The sequence below is a fragment of the Netta rufina genome (assembly GCF_964035555.1).
Source record: "Netta rufina genome assembly, chromosome: 1".
Classification (NCBI taxonomy): Eukaryota; Metazoa; Chordata; class Aves; order Anseriformes; family Anatidae; genus Netta; species Netta rufina.
In genome coordinates, this window is record NC_140123.1 from 183,030,654 (window position 1) to 183,047,555 (window position 16,902).

At 39.2% G+C, this 16,902-nt stretch overlaps 1 protein-coding gene across 4 annotated transcripts in view; it reads right to left on the bottom strand.

Moving 5' to 3' along the window:
* Positions 1–16,902, bottom strand: part of AASS (aminoadipate-semialdehyde synthase) — a 30,515-nt gene that overhangs the window by 7,601 nt on the left and 6,012 nt on the right. For all 4 annotated transcript variants that reach the window (XM_084282283.1, XM_084282284.1, XM_084282282.1 and 1 more), the window contains 13 exons: positions 16,625–16,703; positions 16,408–16,535; positions 16,091–16,239; positions 14,800–14,922; positions 14,537–14,648; positions 13,968–14,027; positions 13,807–13,874; positions 10,042–10,163; positions 6,190–6,319; positions 5,128–5,238; positions 3,727–3,835; positions 3,160–3,300; positions 1,127–1,294 (listed from right to left, as the gene is read on the bottom strand). In XM_084282283.1, the coding sequence (XP_084138409.1) occupies positions 1,127–1,294; positions 3,160–3,300; positions 3,727–3,835; positions 5,128–5,238; positions 6,190–6,319; positions 10,042–10,163; positions 13,807–13,874; positions 13,968–14,027; positions 14,537–14,648; positions 14,800–14,922; positions 16,091–16,239; positions 16,408–16,535; positions 16,625–16,703 (1,500 nt within the window). The remainder of the gene's footprint in view (positions 1–1,126; positions 1,295–3,159; positions 3,301–3,726; positions 3,836–5,127; positions 5,239–6,189; positions 6,320–10,041; positions 10,164–13,806; positions 13,875–13,967; positions 14,028–14,536; positions 14,649–14,799; positions 14,923–16,090; positions 16,240–16,407; positions 16,536–16,624; positions 16,704–16,902) is intronic.

Genomic DNA, 16,902 nt, shown 5'->3' on the forward strand with positions numbered 1-16,902 from the left:
GTGTTTACATCTTTCTTCAGGAATAATAGAGACAATGAGTGGAGTGGAATGGTATTTAAAAGGAACTGCAAAGGACAATAGGCTGCATGATAAAATAAGTCTCAACTGGCTTCTGCTCATTTTTGTTTTTTTCCCATTAACAGTAACAAGGACAACTCCCACACAGCTGCTGGATACCTGAAAACACTCAAGTACCAGTGACTAGAAACACTGTTAAAAAAAACAAAACAGAATGGTGGAAATAAAGCACCCTTGGAGAGGGCTAATTATAATTAGGAGCCACCTCCACCAGCACAAGGTTATTAGCTCAGATGGCCTTGCAGTCAGATCCCTCTGTGACACCTCTTTTTAAATTGACTCCATTAGCCATCTGAACTTGATCTCTAAAAGGCACTGCGAGGAGATATCAGCCTCTGCATTCAGTGGATCGCTTTTTGCTCCATGACAGAGCAGTGCATGAAGGGCCAGCGTTAACTTCTGCCATGCTCAGCATCACATCCCAGCAGGGATACCACATGGCTAGGGCTACGCTGTGCTCTTCCACACATCCCTACCAACATCACCCCAACCCAAGGCAACTGACCTCCTTCGGTGATTAAGAAGACAACACTAACCATAGAAACATACTTCTTGCAGCACAGCCAATAACACCTCTTTTATGACACACTGACATCTTTTTTCCTTTGTGCTAACAATTATACAGAAGAGAGTTTTACCAGGCACCAAAGGGAAGAGCAGATATTGTCATATTAAGACTTCATGAGGAGATAAGATGCTTTCTGCATATTTCTAGCTTCTGATCAAGAGATTGTATCTAGACTGACAAAGAGAGAGCTATTGCAATTTGTAGCCCTTATATCTCTACATTGGCCTTCAGTCTTCTTTTACGAAGCAAGCCTCCCTCCCTCCCAGAAATAAAGAAAAAATCCTGTTCTATTGAAACAGAGGTATTAAGAGGGAAAAAGATAAGCCATTTCTCATGCCATGTACAAAACAAAACAATTTAAGCCTTGACAAAAACCTTAACTCAGAAGACAGACATCCACAAAATACAGAGCTTTGTTGAAATGACAGCATTCAATCTCTTGAGGCAAATAAGAACAACAACAGAACAATAAAATCTTACTTTGTATCTTAAGGTGCCTCTTAACAAAGTGTGAGCTGTCTGAATACCATACGGCTCAGCGTATTTGGTACTGTCTCTGTTGGGGAAACCTTCCAAATTTAATCCTGGGAAAAAATCCATCGAAGTAACAGAATCAAGCAACGCTCCTCCAGCAGGAATATTGATAACCTGAATTCCGCAAAAGAACAGCAAGATTATTTTGGTGGAGTAATTTGATTTACTTTGCAACAGAAAAGATGAAGTGTGCTCAAAGTAGGAACATTACGTTTAGTGTTTCTGCTGCAAACAAAGGCTCAATCTAAGTAAAGCAGTTGCACAAGCCATTAAGCATATGAACAAGGAGCATGCGCTATATCAGCCATTACTAATCAAAGGACTCAGATAATCCACATCCTTCTAACACACCCTAGTAATTTTAATTCCTTTAGCATCTATATTGAGGTTGCAGATTCCCATTTCACTTACACTACTGTAATTTTGGAGCAACCCCCAAACTACACCATTATGCAGGGAGATTCTTCCCATAGGCTCCTTGCTTTTTGATCAATTTTTTTCTTTCCCTTTCTTAGAAAAAGGAAAATGTAAATGTAAAGAGGAGGATGGTAGTGGATTTTGTTTGTTTTGTTATTTACTATTATCGTGTTTTTTTTAAGATACAAAAAAAAAAAAGATAGATTATATACTGATAAAAATTGCTTCCCATGTGCATCTTCACTTGGGGTTACAAAGCACAGAGAGAATGCAATGTTGAAGGAAAACAAAAATAAGGTTGACTAATTCCATTATCACTACCAAATAAAGCCTTGAACTCTGCTTCCTGCAAGCAGCAGATGCACAGATCTGCTGTACAGCACCAATACAAATTAATTTTGTGGTTTCTGACCAAAGGGGCAAGGCTTCCTTCTAGCACAAAGACTAAAGCAACCAACTCACACCAATGCCCTAAGATCTTACTGTGTTTGTGAAGCAAGACACTTGTGTGGAAGAAACCTACACAAGTCAGAGATTGCTACAGATTTAGTGGCAAGGAGGAAAAATTGCACAATTTACCAATAAGTGCTCTCATAATGAATCACTCACATGCATGATCTAATTTTTCCTAGCAACAGGTGAACCAGGTCAGAATTAAAGAAGAAACATTTTCACATTCTCCAAGAGACTCTTTCATCTGAAACTTACAACTAAGTGTTGCTGCTTTACTTACAAAGATCCAATGCACAAGTCCTGAATTTCTATTTTTTCTTACTGCAGTAAGAACACTAGAGAACCAAAATGTCATGACAAAGCATCTCAAACGATTTCTCAGTTTTGCAGATCGAAAGGTTTAGGTAATTAGCCAAACTTTAGGGTGGTTATACACGACAGTCTCCTTGACATTTGAAGAGTCCCTGCTCAGTAACTACTCTGAGCAAGTGGGACTGATCAAACAAACAGGAGCGGAAAGCAGAAATGTGACAATAGCTTGCAATAGCTTTGCAGAAATCAGTTGCAATCCTTCCATAAAACAGAGGTAATGACATTTGCTGGGTTAGATCTACTCCACCGTCTTCTGCACAAACAGCAGACCAGAGCTTATATATAAACCTTGTTAGAAAGCCCTGTTCGCTTCCACAAAAGCCAGTTGGCATTACACATTGCACCAAAGGAAAACAATTCGAGAATTCTGCTAAGCACCAAGCAAGTACAAAATTAAGCTGTTTGGGTTGCAAACGTGACTAGAAAGAAAAGCTAGTAGGATACACATTCATTTTTGTTTCAAAGAGACAGACACAGGGCAATTAAGCAGCAAAAGCAATACATGCAAGCTGATGGAAGCTGAACCCAGAACATTAACCTCAAGTTAGCGCCTTAGTCATTAGCACGTTTCTCCTTTGCTATCAGATTCCATACAGTAAGAATAAAAAGCCGCCAGCAGCCAGGCACCATGATACTAGAAGGTACCATGGTGCTTAGGCTTAAAAGCAAACAGCACAAAGCCCAGTTCCCAACATCACCTTCTTGGTATTTAAATGGAAATACTAGGATTACTTCACCTCTCCATTTTTTAAATACGTAGCAGACTGAACTGTATTCAGCAAGACTCCTTGTGGGCTCCAACTGAACTTGTATCTCAGAGGATTGTCAGAGTGCTCTGGAGCTGGTAGGCCACCACAGAAAGAAGTGTAGGATACAACCTGTCAGATTTGTCCACAGGGAAGAAACAATGAATGGATGACAGACACAAGATGGAAACAGTACAGAGCTACCCTGCGGAATCCCTGCTAGTTGTTAAACTTCCTGATGACATTACCCCCAAACAGGCCAAATCACCTGCAGTGAGGGAAACAGAAGGAACTTCACTGAACAACTGCATCAATCTGCCACAATGCAGGCACTGTCTGTAAAGGAGAGGAAACCAAAACATACACTGGAGCAAGCCCATCTTAGGTAACAGACTCTCACCAATCGGTTTAGCTGGCACCAAATTCCCAGCATCAGAAAAAAATAAGGTGTCCAGAACCCATCACATATCAGTGACATGCCCAAAAGCTGGCTAGTGTTAAAGGAATGGCTTTACTAATAAAATCCTGGCAGAATCACACGCAGCCTGACAACCTTACCGTGGCACCGACTTCTTTTGCCTTGTCAATACATTCCATTGCCAACATATGGTCAAGACCAGGATCCAAGCCCACTTCACTGATAACTGTAATACCAGCAGCTTCTACACTAAAAATAGCAGAAATGGAGAAGCGTCAGAATTTCACTTTTGTTCATGAAATCTGTCCAAAGGAGGCCCAACAAACTTTCCCCAACACAGTAAATTCTGCATTCTGTCTGCAGCTTGTGGGAGAAAAAAAAAAAACAACAATACAAACAGATGTTAAAACCCCAAGCGTACAATTGTGCTAAAAGTCACTGTAGCCTTGATTTCTCTTAGTTTGATGCAACATCTATGGGCTGGTGAAAAAATAAATTTCTACAAGGTACACTGTATCCTATGTTCTCCTGGACAGTGCTTTACTGCCTTCCTGCATCAATGTAGAAGACAAAACAAGGTTGGTTGTAATAGCCCGTAACAGATCCTACAGAAGGAGAGAGATTGAAAGGTCTTTTTTCCCAAGCTGTAAGCAATTTATTTTTTTTTTTTTAATAAAAACAATTGCCTAGCTTCCAAAGCAGCTCACATCACCACAAATGAGGGTGATTTATTTTAAAATAAAAGTTTATTAATAAAAAACACTTTTTATATTGACAAATGAGAAGGGGATTTCTTCTGGCTTAGGGTTTTGTTTTTTTTGGAGTTTTTATTTTGGCAAAAGCAGTATGACCTCTTGACATCACAGCAATATGAGGAGGAGAAGTTCATAAACCTCTCTCATTCCTGCTGCCCTGGTTCTTTACCTGTCTAGCTTTCTCCATTTTATCATTTTCAGAGACACTGAATGTCAGATTCCTATCTCACTCACTTGAATTGACTCCAGAGATTCTAGTACTGCGACTCAGAGAATCACCTAAATGAAGCCACAGGCCAAAACCAATTTTAAATCATATAAAATAAGTAGACAACAGAAACATTAGAGTAATTAGAATTGTAACCAGTTTGAGACTAATGTACAATAAGCCAAGAATGAGTTTTCATAAGGGGAAGACGAAGACAATTAAGCTTTCTGCCACTGGTAGAACAGGACAGACCAGCTTCTCCTTCAAACATCTAAACAAGTTTGAAGGGGGAAGACAAGGCACATTAACATGAAATAAGCTGGGGCACGCAGAACAGTATACTCCAGTTTCCAGAGCAGTAGCCTGAGCAGGTTGCAGCATGCATCCTTCACTCTGTTCTGTTACAGTCTCTGTGTGCAACTTTGGGGAAACGTATCTGGTCCTCGTTTAAAGGAAGGGAAAGGGACAGAATGCAGAAAACACTAATTAAAGGTTGCAGATGTAAAACACTACAAAACGTTCACACCAAATATACACCAAAGAAGGAAGCAATACCAGAAAGAGACTCTCACACCTACCTCTTCTGGAGTTCTTTCATAGCGGGTGTTAAGTAGCTTGCTGTTACCAAGTTCACTTTGTTGTTAATACATTTCTTAGCAACCAAAGGATGTGCTGAGTAAGGCAGCAAACTGCAAATGAAAGAGAATTACACAACATCAAAATCCAATCCATTACTTATGCCATCACTGAAAAGACTCTCACTGATGGTTTTGTGTGCCTACAGAAAAGCTCAACTAAATGCACCCATCACATCTGCCTTGCTCCAGGTTGCTTCATACCTACACAAGTGAAATGTCACCCACCCTATCAGAGGTCACTGTCAGATGCACTCAGAATAGGGTGCAAAACAATATGAGAGTCATTCTTTAGACAACGTTTCTGTCATATTTTTCCTTGGAGGGAAAAATACAGAACAAAAAAAACATAGACCTCTTTTCAATACCATCTTCTAAACAGGCACGCTGAAGGTTTAGAAGATACAGAACTGTAAAACCATCCTTGAGAATCCTTTCATTACAACAATCCAGCTGATATACTTCACGAAAAGCATGTTCTAGCTAGAAAAGAAACAACACTCATGACTTCCATTGCAAAACAGACAAAATGGTAAGGTCATTTCCTCCCATTTCAATAACTGGAAAGAGATCTTTCTTAACTGGATATTCAAGTGAAATCACCAATATGTCAGAATTTTTACTCCTCCCGAAAACATGCAAACTTGATCCTAGGCACACATAAGCTGGTAGACACAACTGGCCCCTCTTACTAAAGTTATCCAAGTAATTGGTGAACACTTAAAAAGAGAAGCTGCATTCAAAGTTCCTTTCAAAATCTATCCCTGACACCTCTCTACACAAGAAGGCAGTGGCCAGTTACAACTATTTACATATACAAATATGACCCCAGTTCTTGGGCATTAAGAAAGAATAAAAGTGGCCATCTAGGCTCCATCAAAAGGTCTAGCAAACAGTCACATAAGGTCCTTTACACAGTTACAATGCTGATTTAGGCCGTGAACTAGGAGAAAGAAGCAGAATGACTTTGAGTTGAGCCTATCATGTTTTACTCGGAATTCTGACCTGATCACAAGATCGTGTTTCTTCACCAAAGAGGACAGCTTTTCCTCATGCTTAAGGACATCCATATGAACTGAAGTGACATTGCTGAATTTTTTTGTCAGTTGTTCAAGTTGTTCCTCCATGACAGATGCTGTTTTAAAAATAAAACACACCGTTACCTAAGTATGAACAAGTCCAAAGCGTGCCCAGGTATAACTGCTGTACATATGCCCGCTTCTTTCCAAAGAGAATCAGTTGCACAGATACTTTTTTACTAGCAGTTGAAGAAAAATTAAGCATAAAGCACTTTACTTCATCTGAAGTAGTCAATCGATTTCCAGTGTCAAGCCATGGCTGCTATAACGCAAGAACAATAACCTAAGAACGTTTACTCTCAGAAGAGCCCCAGGCTGCTCTTTACTAACAAACACCCACAATTAGCACCATTATGGGTTTACTTAAAACAAAGTTTAAGCTGCAATCTTCCTCCTGTCAGTAGAATAGGTCAACACAAATTATTTATGCAAAACTAGAAGTCATCATCCTGCTTTGATGCTGATGAAGAAGTAGGTTCTCCAAAAAAGCACAAGTATGCCTGAAGGGGCTGGTGGTACTTCTGGTTGAGCATAGTAGACCTGCTATGTTTTTCTGCTGATCATCTTTATTTGATTTTCCAAGACCTCACATGGTAGTTATTATTTTAGTCCAGATTAGCTGCTGCCTTCTCAATAGGTGTGTCTACTTCTCTGGAGATGTCCAGAATATTAATGGAAAAATAGTTGGGAGCGGGAGTCAAAAGGAACATACAAAAAAAAAACTTGAAAAAAATGGAGATAAAACCAGGAGTAGGAGTAGTAACAAGCAGGAACTTAATGACATCCCACATTCAGCACTACAAAACTAAGCAGTAATTCTTCTTTTCCCTATTTATTCGGTGGACAATCACACAACAGACTTGATCTTCATGCTTTGATCTGGGAGGGATGTCAGCCCTTAACCTTTACTTAGGGACAGACCCTTTTACCTAAACGAGTCATCTACTGGTCTGCTTGACACAGAAAGGTGTAGGATTGTAAACCAGAATGACAGAAACTCACTTCGGGGCCCTAGCCATATTAAATTTCTATAGGCATACATGAGCTCACCAATTTGCTGGAGAAGCAATGTACAACTAGGAAGGGCAGTGCAGGGACAGAGAGCAAATACCTCCTCCCCAAAAACACCTTTTCTTGAAGGTTTACACCTTCAAGTGAAACAAACTAATCAAATTCCTTGAAACAGGTGCAGTTTTTGTTCTTGTTTTGACTTTCACACAGAAATATGGAAAAGCCAGGCCTGGTGCTTTCCAATTTAACGAAATATTGCATTGTGCTGACTCCTGACAGAAGATTGTCATGGAAAAAAAATTGTGTGCCAAAACTGGCTTTAGACTAGCAGCATCTTGTTAAAAAACAACTATTTTCAATTAGAGCAACAACTTATCTTGAGGCCTAAAGCATTTTAAGCCACTACACAGCACCGCGTCTTTTTTCCTGGTTTAAAATATGGTCACATTTCTAACCCAGACAAACAGATTTAAGTATTTAAACAGCTTTTGAACAGCCATTTTTAAACATTTAAACATTTTTAAACAGCCATTTCCACAAATGCATAGACTATTTCACTGAAAAGCAAGGAAGTCCTGGAGAGAACAGCCCTGGAGGAGAACAACTCCAGAGAAGACAACTTGCTTTTCATTTTCAGGCTATGTTCGGTTTAAACGAGAAAGGAAAACCTTTGCTAGTTTTAAGGCCTTGCCAAACATGTAGGTTCAACACAGTTGACTAAGAGATTTAGGAGGCAAAAAAAAAAAAAGGTATGTCCAGAAAAGCCCACCCTATCCTTCATTTCACATAGCCACTATACTTATGGATAAATCTCCTTTAAAAAAAAAAAAAAAAAAAGTATTTCAAAACACTGTTTCAGTATATTTTTAACAGAATTCATATTTGTAGCCAACACCAGCTTAATAGCATAAATAAAAACAATTCACCACTTCACCATTCGCCGCTTCTAACATAATAAGCTAAAAATGTTCAGCTTTTGCTTAGGCAAAATATAACTAAAAGGCCCACATCCAATCTGACTGGTTTCAATATTTACCTAGGGCTTAGTCCTACCAGCCCTGCGTGTGCTGATATTATCACTAAAAGGGAAAAAAAACCAGTCTCCACCTCCCTCCTGCCTCCACTTGTTCTTTTCCTATTATTTTGCTTGCACTGCCATCAGCACTTACCATTATAAGGAAAGTGGAACTGAAAAAGCAATCCAGGTTAAAAGCAGCCAGTATTTGCTACATCTGGCTTAAAATGAATTGGTCCCCCATCCTTGCTCACCACGCAGCCAGTGCAAGGAAGGCAATGGGAACGCAGCCAGGAGAAAGGAGCGGGCAATGAAGGCAGCAGGTGGGGCAGAGGCTTATAGAGAATTAAAAGCATCTGTGCCTCTAAGTTAAGGCCTTATTTCCTTATGGCCTTTCCAAAGTCAAAGGGAAATAAATATTGCTAGAGGGTGATTCTCCCTATCCTACTAATCAACTTGTGCTGAGGAAACAGCACTGGGCAAAGCAGTCTACAATTCAAAACAAAAACAGATGATTACATGAAGGTTTCCTAATTAAAGATTTTATTCAAAGTCTTCAATCATTTGGATTTAAAGCGGTCTAGCCTAGCAGTAGGGAGCCAAATGTGGCACTGTGAGGTGCATTTTATGCTTTCCGTATCTACCTGCCTGCTGTTAAATATTAGCCTAAGTAACATCTTTGTGTCTCTTTCCTTCCAAGCTTTTTTTTTTTTTTTTTTCCCCTCTGGTGGTGTGTGTGCGCGCTATAGAAACTGCATGTTTTTAAGCTACCCAGATAAGAGGCACCTGCTATGTTTGCACAGAGCCTGGCAAATCAGATCTTCCAGTTCACCTGGTTTCCCTTACCACTACTGGATTGAAGGGACTTGATGCAGCCTCCCTACTGGTGAGGCAATAGATGCTGCACATTTCTGTAATCCTTCCCTGTCCTCCACATCAGGCAGGTCTAATAAAAGCATACAGCTTCCTTAGAGTGCCTCTCTTCTTCCTAGTAAGTCTTTTCCCAGGAGTTAGAAGTATTATTGTTACCACTGCAAAAGGTAACAAAAGCAGCACAGCATGAAAGTAGTATGAAAGAAAAAATAATAATAATAATAGAAAATTTATATAATATATACTTATAAAAATAAAACTAGCAACAATTAAAACAATACAGAAATATGTTGTTTCAAAATAAATCTCTTCCTAGTAAAGTATCTTTCAGGCAATACAGCCTGGGTTTTAATTCTGAAATTGCAGAATTAGGGTAAAATCATCTATGAGCATACAGAGAAGTGTTTTGGAGATATCCAGCCTGAAATATGCTACAGATAGAACCTAAACAGAGCAATAAACAAACCTGGGTTACGGCATGAAGAATGTTTACCACCACAGTACTGGTTTTAACAACAGAGGAGACTTTACTCATACAGACGTCTGTAAAACTAATTTCATCTTGTGTGAGGAGGAAAACATAACTGAGAAACAATAAAAGAGACTGACTATCAACAACACCAATCTCAAGTCCAAAGCAGGTTAGAAGGAAAAATACTTCTTTCTAATCTCCCTATAGGTTACATATGCAAACAATAAACTTTCCATGAGGCTATGTCATTTTCAAATCAATTATATAAACTCAAAATTCTCAGAAAGCTATGAAATCCTATGAAAGTACTTATGAGAAAGGTTCTGCCACACAAGTTGGTTGGAATAAGTCCATACTATACATAGAAGACGTTTTTTTACGTGATAAATGAGAGAAGTCTTACATACCAATTGTGATGTCAACGTTGGAATCCCTAGTGAGATACTCAAGTACAGGGCCAGAAACGTAGCCAGAGCCAAGTACTAAAACCCTCTTCTTGTTATCCATGTTCAACATCTGGGCGTACTCCCTAGGAGGTGTTACAGGGAAAATTAAAAACCACACAGAAGAAATAAATTGCATGCTGATAAAGCTAACAGAATAAGTATGTTTTAGTAAGTCTACAAACCAAGAGCTCTATTCAGACCAACAGTCAAATTCGTGGCTAGCTAGCCCAAAACTGGTCAATAGCTGTCAAGTACTGCTACTGTCCTGCTGCATAACTTCTAGTTTCCTTCCTCTAATATAACCAAGATCAAATCCATCAATGTCTCCACTGCTTCTCCAATTGCTACTGGATTTTGAACATTTTTTTTCCTCAGTTGTCATTATGTTTTCCTCAATGGCCAAATGACTGTAACAAGATGACTTGAGGACCACCAAGCTGCCTATGTCATGTTGGGCTGCCATGACTTGTCAAGGGATTCCAGTCCCTGTCTTGCTTACTTTACATCATGGAACTGCTGAATTACATAAAATAAAATCAAAAAAAAAGCTCTTCTGTTGACTTATAATATAAAGTGTTCACATCAGATTCTGCATTTCATTTTGTCAGTCAGAACAACATAGATCAGCAATTACTTAATATGCTCTCGGAAATGCATAAACTATAGCAAGAAAATGCATTTTATCTCATTATAGCTTTCCTTTTACCTTAAAATTTATATTGTTAAAACTAATATTGTAAAAATGTTCATTTAAAATATTTTCATCACCATGCAGTTAAAAACTGCAATAAATAAAACTGCTGTAAATAAAATGTTTTTATAGCACTTTTTTATTGTTGAAGAAAAGGAAGTTCTTTATTGCCCTATTGTTTAACAAAATTAACAGTGTTATTTGAGGTTTTGTTTTTCCTACCCCATATCCTGAGAACAAATTTCAACTAATAGTTAGGGCCTTCAAAGATAAGATTTAAGAGAAACTTCCGAAGTGTATACACAAGTTCCTCAATCTCCCTTTTATCTACCAAGAGTTTACACAGGCATACCCTGCATTGTGGATAGGCATAGGGAGAACTCTGACCTCTAGCTGACAAACTTTGTGTAAAGCTCCTGCCCTCGGAAGAGGATTAACCACATTTCCACTAAATAATGGTTGTCTCAGACTTTTGGGGAGCTCTACATGGCACCTGTAAACTCAATTTTTTGTTGTTTTTTCAGTTCAAAAACTACCAAAATAATGAAGGACAGTGTTGCAGCTGGCCAGAGCAACACCTAAAGTGCATAAGAACAGGGGTACTACATGACCCAAGGCATGGCATGAAGTACAAATGTGTATCTGGGGGCGCAAAGCCTCGAACAATAGTATTGAAAGACTATCCTGAGTAGACAGAGTTAAATCAATACCAAATCCATCTGTCTGAAGCACATTCCCGTCTCCTCTGTCTGAGAATTTGGGAAGGTTGAATTAATCTCCGAAATTCCAATGTCCCATTCTCCATTCCTGTACTTTCAGAGGGATTTTTTGGTTTTGTTTTTAAGTAACTTTTTTCAACATTACATCTGAAAGGGACATACCAGCATATCACCTGTCTAATCTATCTAAATTATTATTATAGGTTACTGTACATTTTGACCTTCACACAAGTTTTATAGATCTTATTTTTTTAAAAAAAAGTTGAGCCATGATTTAATCCATTCACAGAAGGCCTCCTAAGCCCATCATCTCCTTTCATATGACAAACCCTAGGACCTTCCTTCACCTACTACCTATTCTAATAGGACATCTTCTACAACTACACTTTCTTGAGCAAAGGAAAAGAGTGAGCTCCACTCCACCCTTCATTTATAGGAAGCAGCAGTGGTATGCAGGAGCTTGAAGCAACAGTGTTGACAAAGGGGAGACTTCCCAAATAAAAGAAAGCTGGATTTTGCAGTCAAACATCTTATCACACTTATTTTAAACTTTTCCACTGTCCATAATTAGATACCACTTGGATGAAATGCAGCACGCCTATCTGGGACAGGCACAAACATGAGCTGCCAAATGATCCTCCAAGAGTGGGAACAGAATTCCAAAAAAGAACATCTCAGATTATTGCCAACTCTCTACCTACAAATTTAAATAATCCAGTTACATCAGCCTCTGAGACATCCACAGTGTTCATGGGACATGCAGCTGTGGATGAGGAACTGGTAGCAGGTTTGAGGCAAGTGAAAGTGAAAGGATGGAAAAAAGTTCAGTAAATCAACCCACTCCTGCATTCTGATGGCAACCAGGACAGTTCAGCTGATGTAACCGGGCTAGCATAAGTTTGAAATGTTCACAGACATTCAAAGAGAATACACAATTAGTCTAAATAGAGCCCTCAGGTACTGAACTAGACACAGCACTACTTTGTTAGAGTAATACCAGAAGCCACATAATTCTTGCAGGCTCTAAACAAGAGCCTATCTTTAACTAAACCATTACACTTTACGCAGTTATCTCCCCACTTTCATATGCATTATTTCCCAACTTCACAAGTAAAGGGAGGGTAGTGTTAGCAGGTCTTGTTTTTCTCATAGCTAAGTGAGCAACACCAATGAACAACTGAACATCACATGCAATACACAGGTCTGCAGAAATATCAAAAATCTACCCACAAAAAAACCCTTGGGAAGGAAGTCTCCAGATTCTCAGGGTAGTTCACACAAGACCATGCAAATGATTATGGAGAAAGCCAAAAAAAACAGATTACTGTGCTGTGTGAGGAATAAGAAAATTTGTTACTGAGACAGCCTCTTGAGGTGGTCTACTAAATAGCACAAGATAAAAACAACTGTAAGCTGTCATCTTTGAGAAGCAAACAGCATGTTACTTTGAGTGGAAAAAGCACCCATATATAATTCATCATGCACAAATTCATAACCAGACTTCTTAAAGTTCCCGAAGGAAATCTGAGAAGTCAACATACCATGCTTTTAGCATCCACTAGTGCATGCAGCACTTGTGGTCAGACCAATTTCAATTTTTACGCGATGCATACTACAGCTGGCACCGATCATGAACGTGAAGCCAGAAGTATCCACTTACTGTCAAATTAACATCTTTCATAGCTAAACTATAGTGTTTGTTAATAACAGGGAGGAGAGGGAAGGGAAGGGATATCCAGGTTATTTATACTTCTGTTAGTTTAAACCACTCAGTGCTACTTCTTTCATGTTACCACTGGCAGATAACTACTGAGACAGGGTCAGGATGAAGCAGCAGCTAAAGCTGTAGCTAAAGGAGTATAATGAAAAGTCAGAGTCTCACAGAGGCTCCTGGATACATCCACCTACCGAACAATGCACTTGAGCAATACTTGAAGAAACTAGACTCAAGCTACATTAGACAGCCTTTTCAGCCATTCCTTTCAAAGGACTGTATGTTACATCCATTTTAAATGAGCCAGGAAGAACATAATATTGGCATGTGGTTATTTGCTGTCTCTGGTTAGTCTTGCTAACATAAGGAAGAGAAAAATGGCTACTTTCTAACTTCAGTATAAGTTAGTAACAATACATGCTAATGATTTAAACAGTGTGCATGAAGGAAGAAGATAATCAGCAAGCTAGGAGTAAGTTAGATACAGTGCAAAATAGCAGCAGCCCACCAAAACAGAAGATAAAATAAATGCAAAAGGGGAAACAGAATGCAGAGAAGTTTATTTACAGTCCTGAACTGGACTTTAAGAAAGTATGCATTACCTGCTCTCCCTCAATTTCTGGATATATTCATACTTAGCTGTCAGTGAGCCATTGGATGCAATCACTGCCTAGAAATACATGAAACAAAGTCTGAGGGGTTTTTGCACCTGTATGTTTTAAAGCAGAGGCAAACAAGCAGACAGGCAAACTGCAAAACTTACATCTCGAACAACAGATGAGTAATTCTGGTTTTCAAGAGGTTCTGAGCCTTCAGATAACAGCTAGGGAGATAAGTTATTGAAAATCAATCATTTTATTTCACGTATTTCTTTCAGAGTAGAATACCAAGTTTTTTAATAGCATTTAAATGCATGCAACAATGGCATCTTTTAGATGTAAAATTATCCTGCCCCTGATCAGTGTCCTTTGACTTTTTTGAAAAAATAGGAATTCAAACAGCAGTCTTACTGTGATTGTTGAGTACCCAAAAAAACCTTGGATTTTAATACCTTTTGCAAGCTTCATCAGCAGTAGGCTACCTTCCAGAGACTTTTTCCTGCCTACAAAAAGTTTTTGGTTCTTCCCTAAGATATCCAAGTCCCTAACATCTTGTTCACATGTTGCTTTTTGAAAGTATTGCCTCAAGACATAGAAAGCTTGTTTTTAAAAATACAAAGTCTGTTAATGTTCTACAGCAGATTCATTTTAAAAATATATAGGAGACCAGAAAAGCAACAAACAAGCAGACTGCCCAAGCTTTCACCTCCTTGTTGCATACGTAAGATCTTACCATCTCCTCAATATATGGGAAAAGCATATCACCAAAGTACTCTGTTGCTTCTATAGGAAGCTGTGCTGGCAGATTGTCGATGGAACACATCAGAATCCCAGAGCCTTCAACACTGGAAGAGAGAACACAGCTCTTCTGAACAATTTCTCCATGGTACTTGAAAGGTACCACGTTTCACAAGTGTTTTCAGCTCATGATTTTCAATATAATATTTCACTGTACAAATTACAGGGGAAAGCAATACAAACTAAAGGCTATCCCACCTGTCATGAATAATATGCTGGTCAGCATCATACATACAAAATGGGCTGTCAATTGTTGTACACTCCGTCATAAATTCTATAGATCCTCCAGTGTCTGCCGAAATGTCACATATTGCCAGAAGTCTAAAGCAATCAAATAAAAAAAAGAACAGAACACAGCATTATCCAAATTACAAACAAACATATAACAGATCACAAGTCAACACCAGGGGAAAAAAAAAAAGAAAAAAAGAGAGAAACATGAGAAGAATTTCGAACCTTGTAGTTTCATCCTACTTAACCAACGTAGAAGTCAACACACCACAATGACCTACATAAATGCAAAGGAAATCTAGACCTGTTTTAGTCATAAAACTTCCGTTCACATCAACAGGATCCAAATTTCATCCATAACTTCTCAAAGACCAGAAGAATCCACTCATTCACCATCTTTTCTCTGTACTTCCTGTGCTGTCAACACCTCCAATTCCCCCAACCTACCAGTGAGCAGTCCTGTGCCAGAATGACTTCACCATTGAACGAGATGGCTGCCTCCCAGACAGCTGGCACTGGTGGAGTGTTCATGAGCCTAACTCACAATCTCTGGCTCTACTCAACGTTAACTCTTAAAGTCTCTATTTGTTAGGTACCATAAATAAATGTGTCACAAGTGGGCAAAGAGACAACGGCCTGCTTCCTTACCAGGATACATATCCATATCCTCCCAAGATATATCTTCAGGACAGTCTACCAGAGATCTATTACAGTATTGGCCAGGCTATTAAAGAAAGGGTGGGCTCCTACCCACACTGAAAGGAGCCTAACCCTGGATTTTCACCCTGCATTCCATATTGAAAGCTATTTAGGGTTGAGAAGTATTCCAGCTACCCGCTGCAGACATCAGAGCTGGTAAGAAACAGTTACTGACTTGTGCAAGTCAAGAGGAGAAAAAGAACTTGTCCACTCTGAAACTCTGTTCATGCATAGAAATTTCTAGCGGTAATGGTGCAGTAGGCACACATCCCAGATGTCAGAAAATGTTTGCATTGCATTCTGCACAAGGGTCAAATGCAGAACTACCTTTGCAGAAAGACAGATACCTCTTAATTGTTTCTACTGTGATGTTTTCAGAAACTCTGAACTGTGAAAACAACACTGCCAATCACAGAACAAAAGCGGGAGCAACAAGACGTTTCACAGCATGTAAGAACAACATTAAGAAACAAAATCAATTGCCAGACACTATCATGAAACTGCTTAGCATTATGACTCGATGCTGCAGAATTGCTACTAGTGAAACGAAGTGCCTTACTTGTGCGGTAGCTCAGGACAGCCCTCCGGTGCACCTGCAGCAGATCTAACTGGCATGAGCAGCTTCTGAGCATCCTGTCGACTTAACAAGCGAGGAGTATGTTGTTCCCAGTATATGCCGTTAATTAAACAAGTCGTGTAGGGTGCAATCTGCAAAGAAAAGTACAGATGCCCAATGTTCCCATCTAGCACTTTACAAAGTTGAAAGCTCCGGGTCTAATATTTTACTTGAATGCTCTCTCAATCAACAGATACACAAAGGAATACTAACTACCAACGCTGGAAAACCTTTCATAAAAGAACAAAAGATATGCTCACATCAGTGTTGAAGCGAGAAGTGTAAAGTTCTGGATGTTTATCATAGTCTACTGGATCATACATTCCATCGTGCTTCCTCACAAGATGATGGTGACGACTTAACACCGTCCCATAAACTTTTCTGAGGTCTGAGGAAAAAATAATAATAATAATTAGCTGTTACACTTGGAGAAAAGGGGTTCCAATGTTTTTAATCACATTTATCATCACAGCATACCTCCAGATTGGGAAACTTCCTTTAACTCATGTGGTTCCACAAATTCACATGGCAGAGCATTGAACATTTCTTGGGCACCCTGTAAAGCGAAAGTAGGATTCCGAATGAGCAGAGAACAAAGAGATAGTGTAACATTGCTCATTTGGTCTGTGAAAACAGGTACAGAAATGCCACATACAGCTCGACAGTCCTGCCCAAGAACATCTTCACAGACGTAGATCCTGTTTCACACACACCCCTGCTCTCCAAAATAAAGCTGCCTGGACTCTACGCACAAG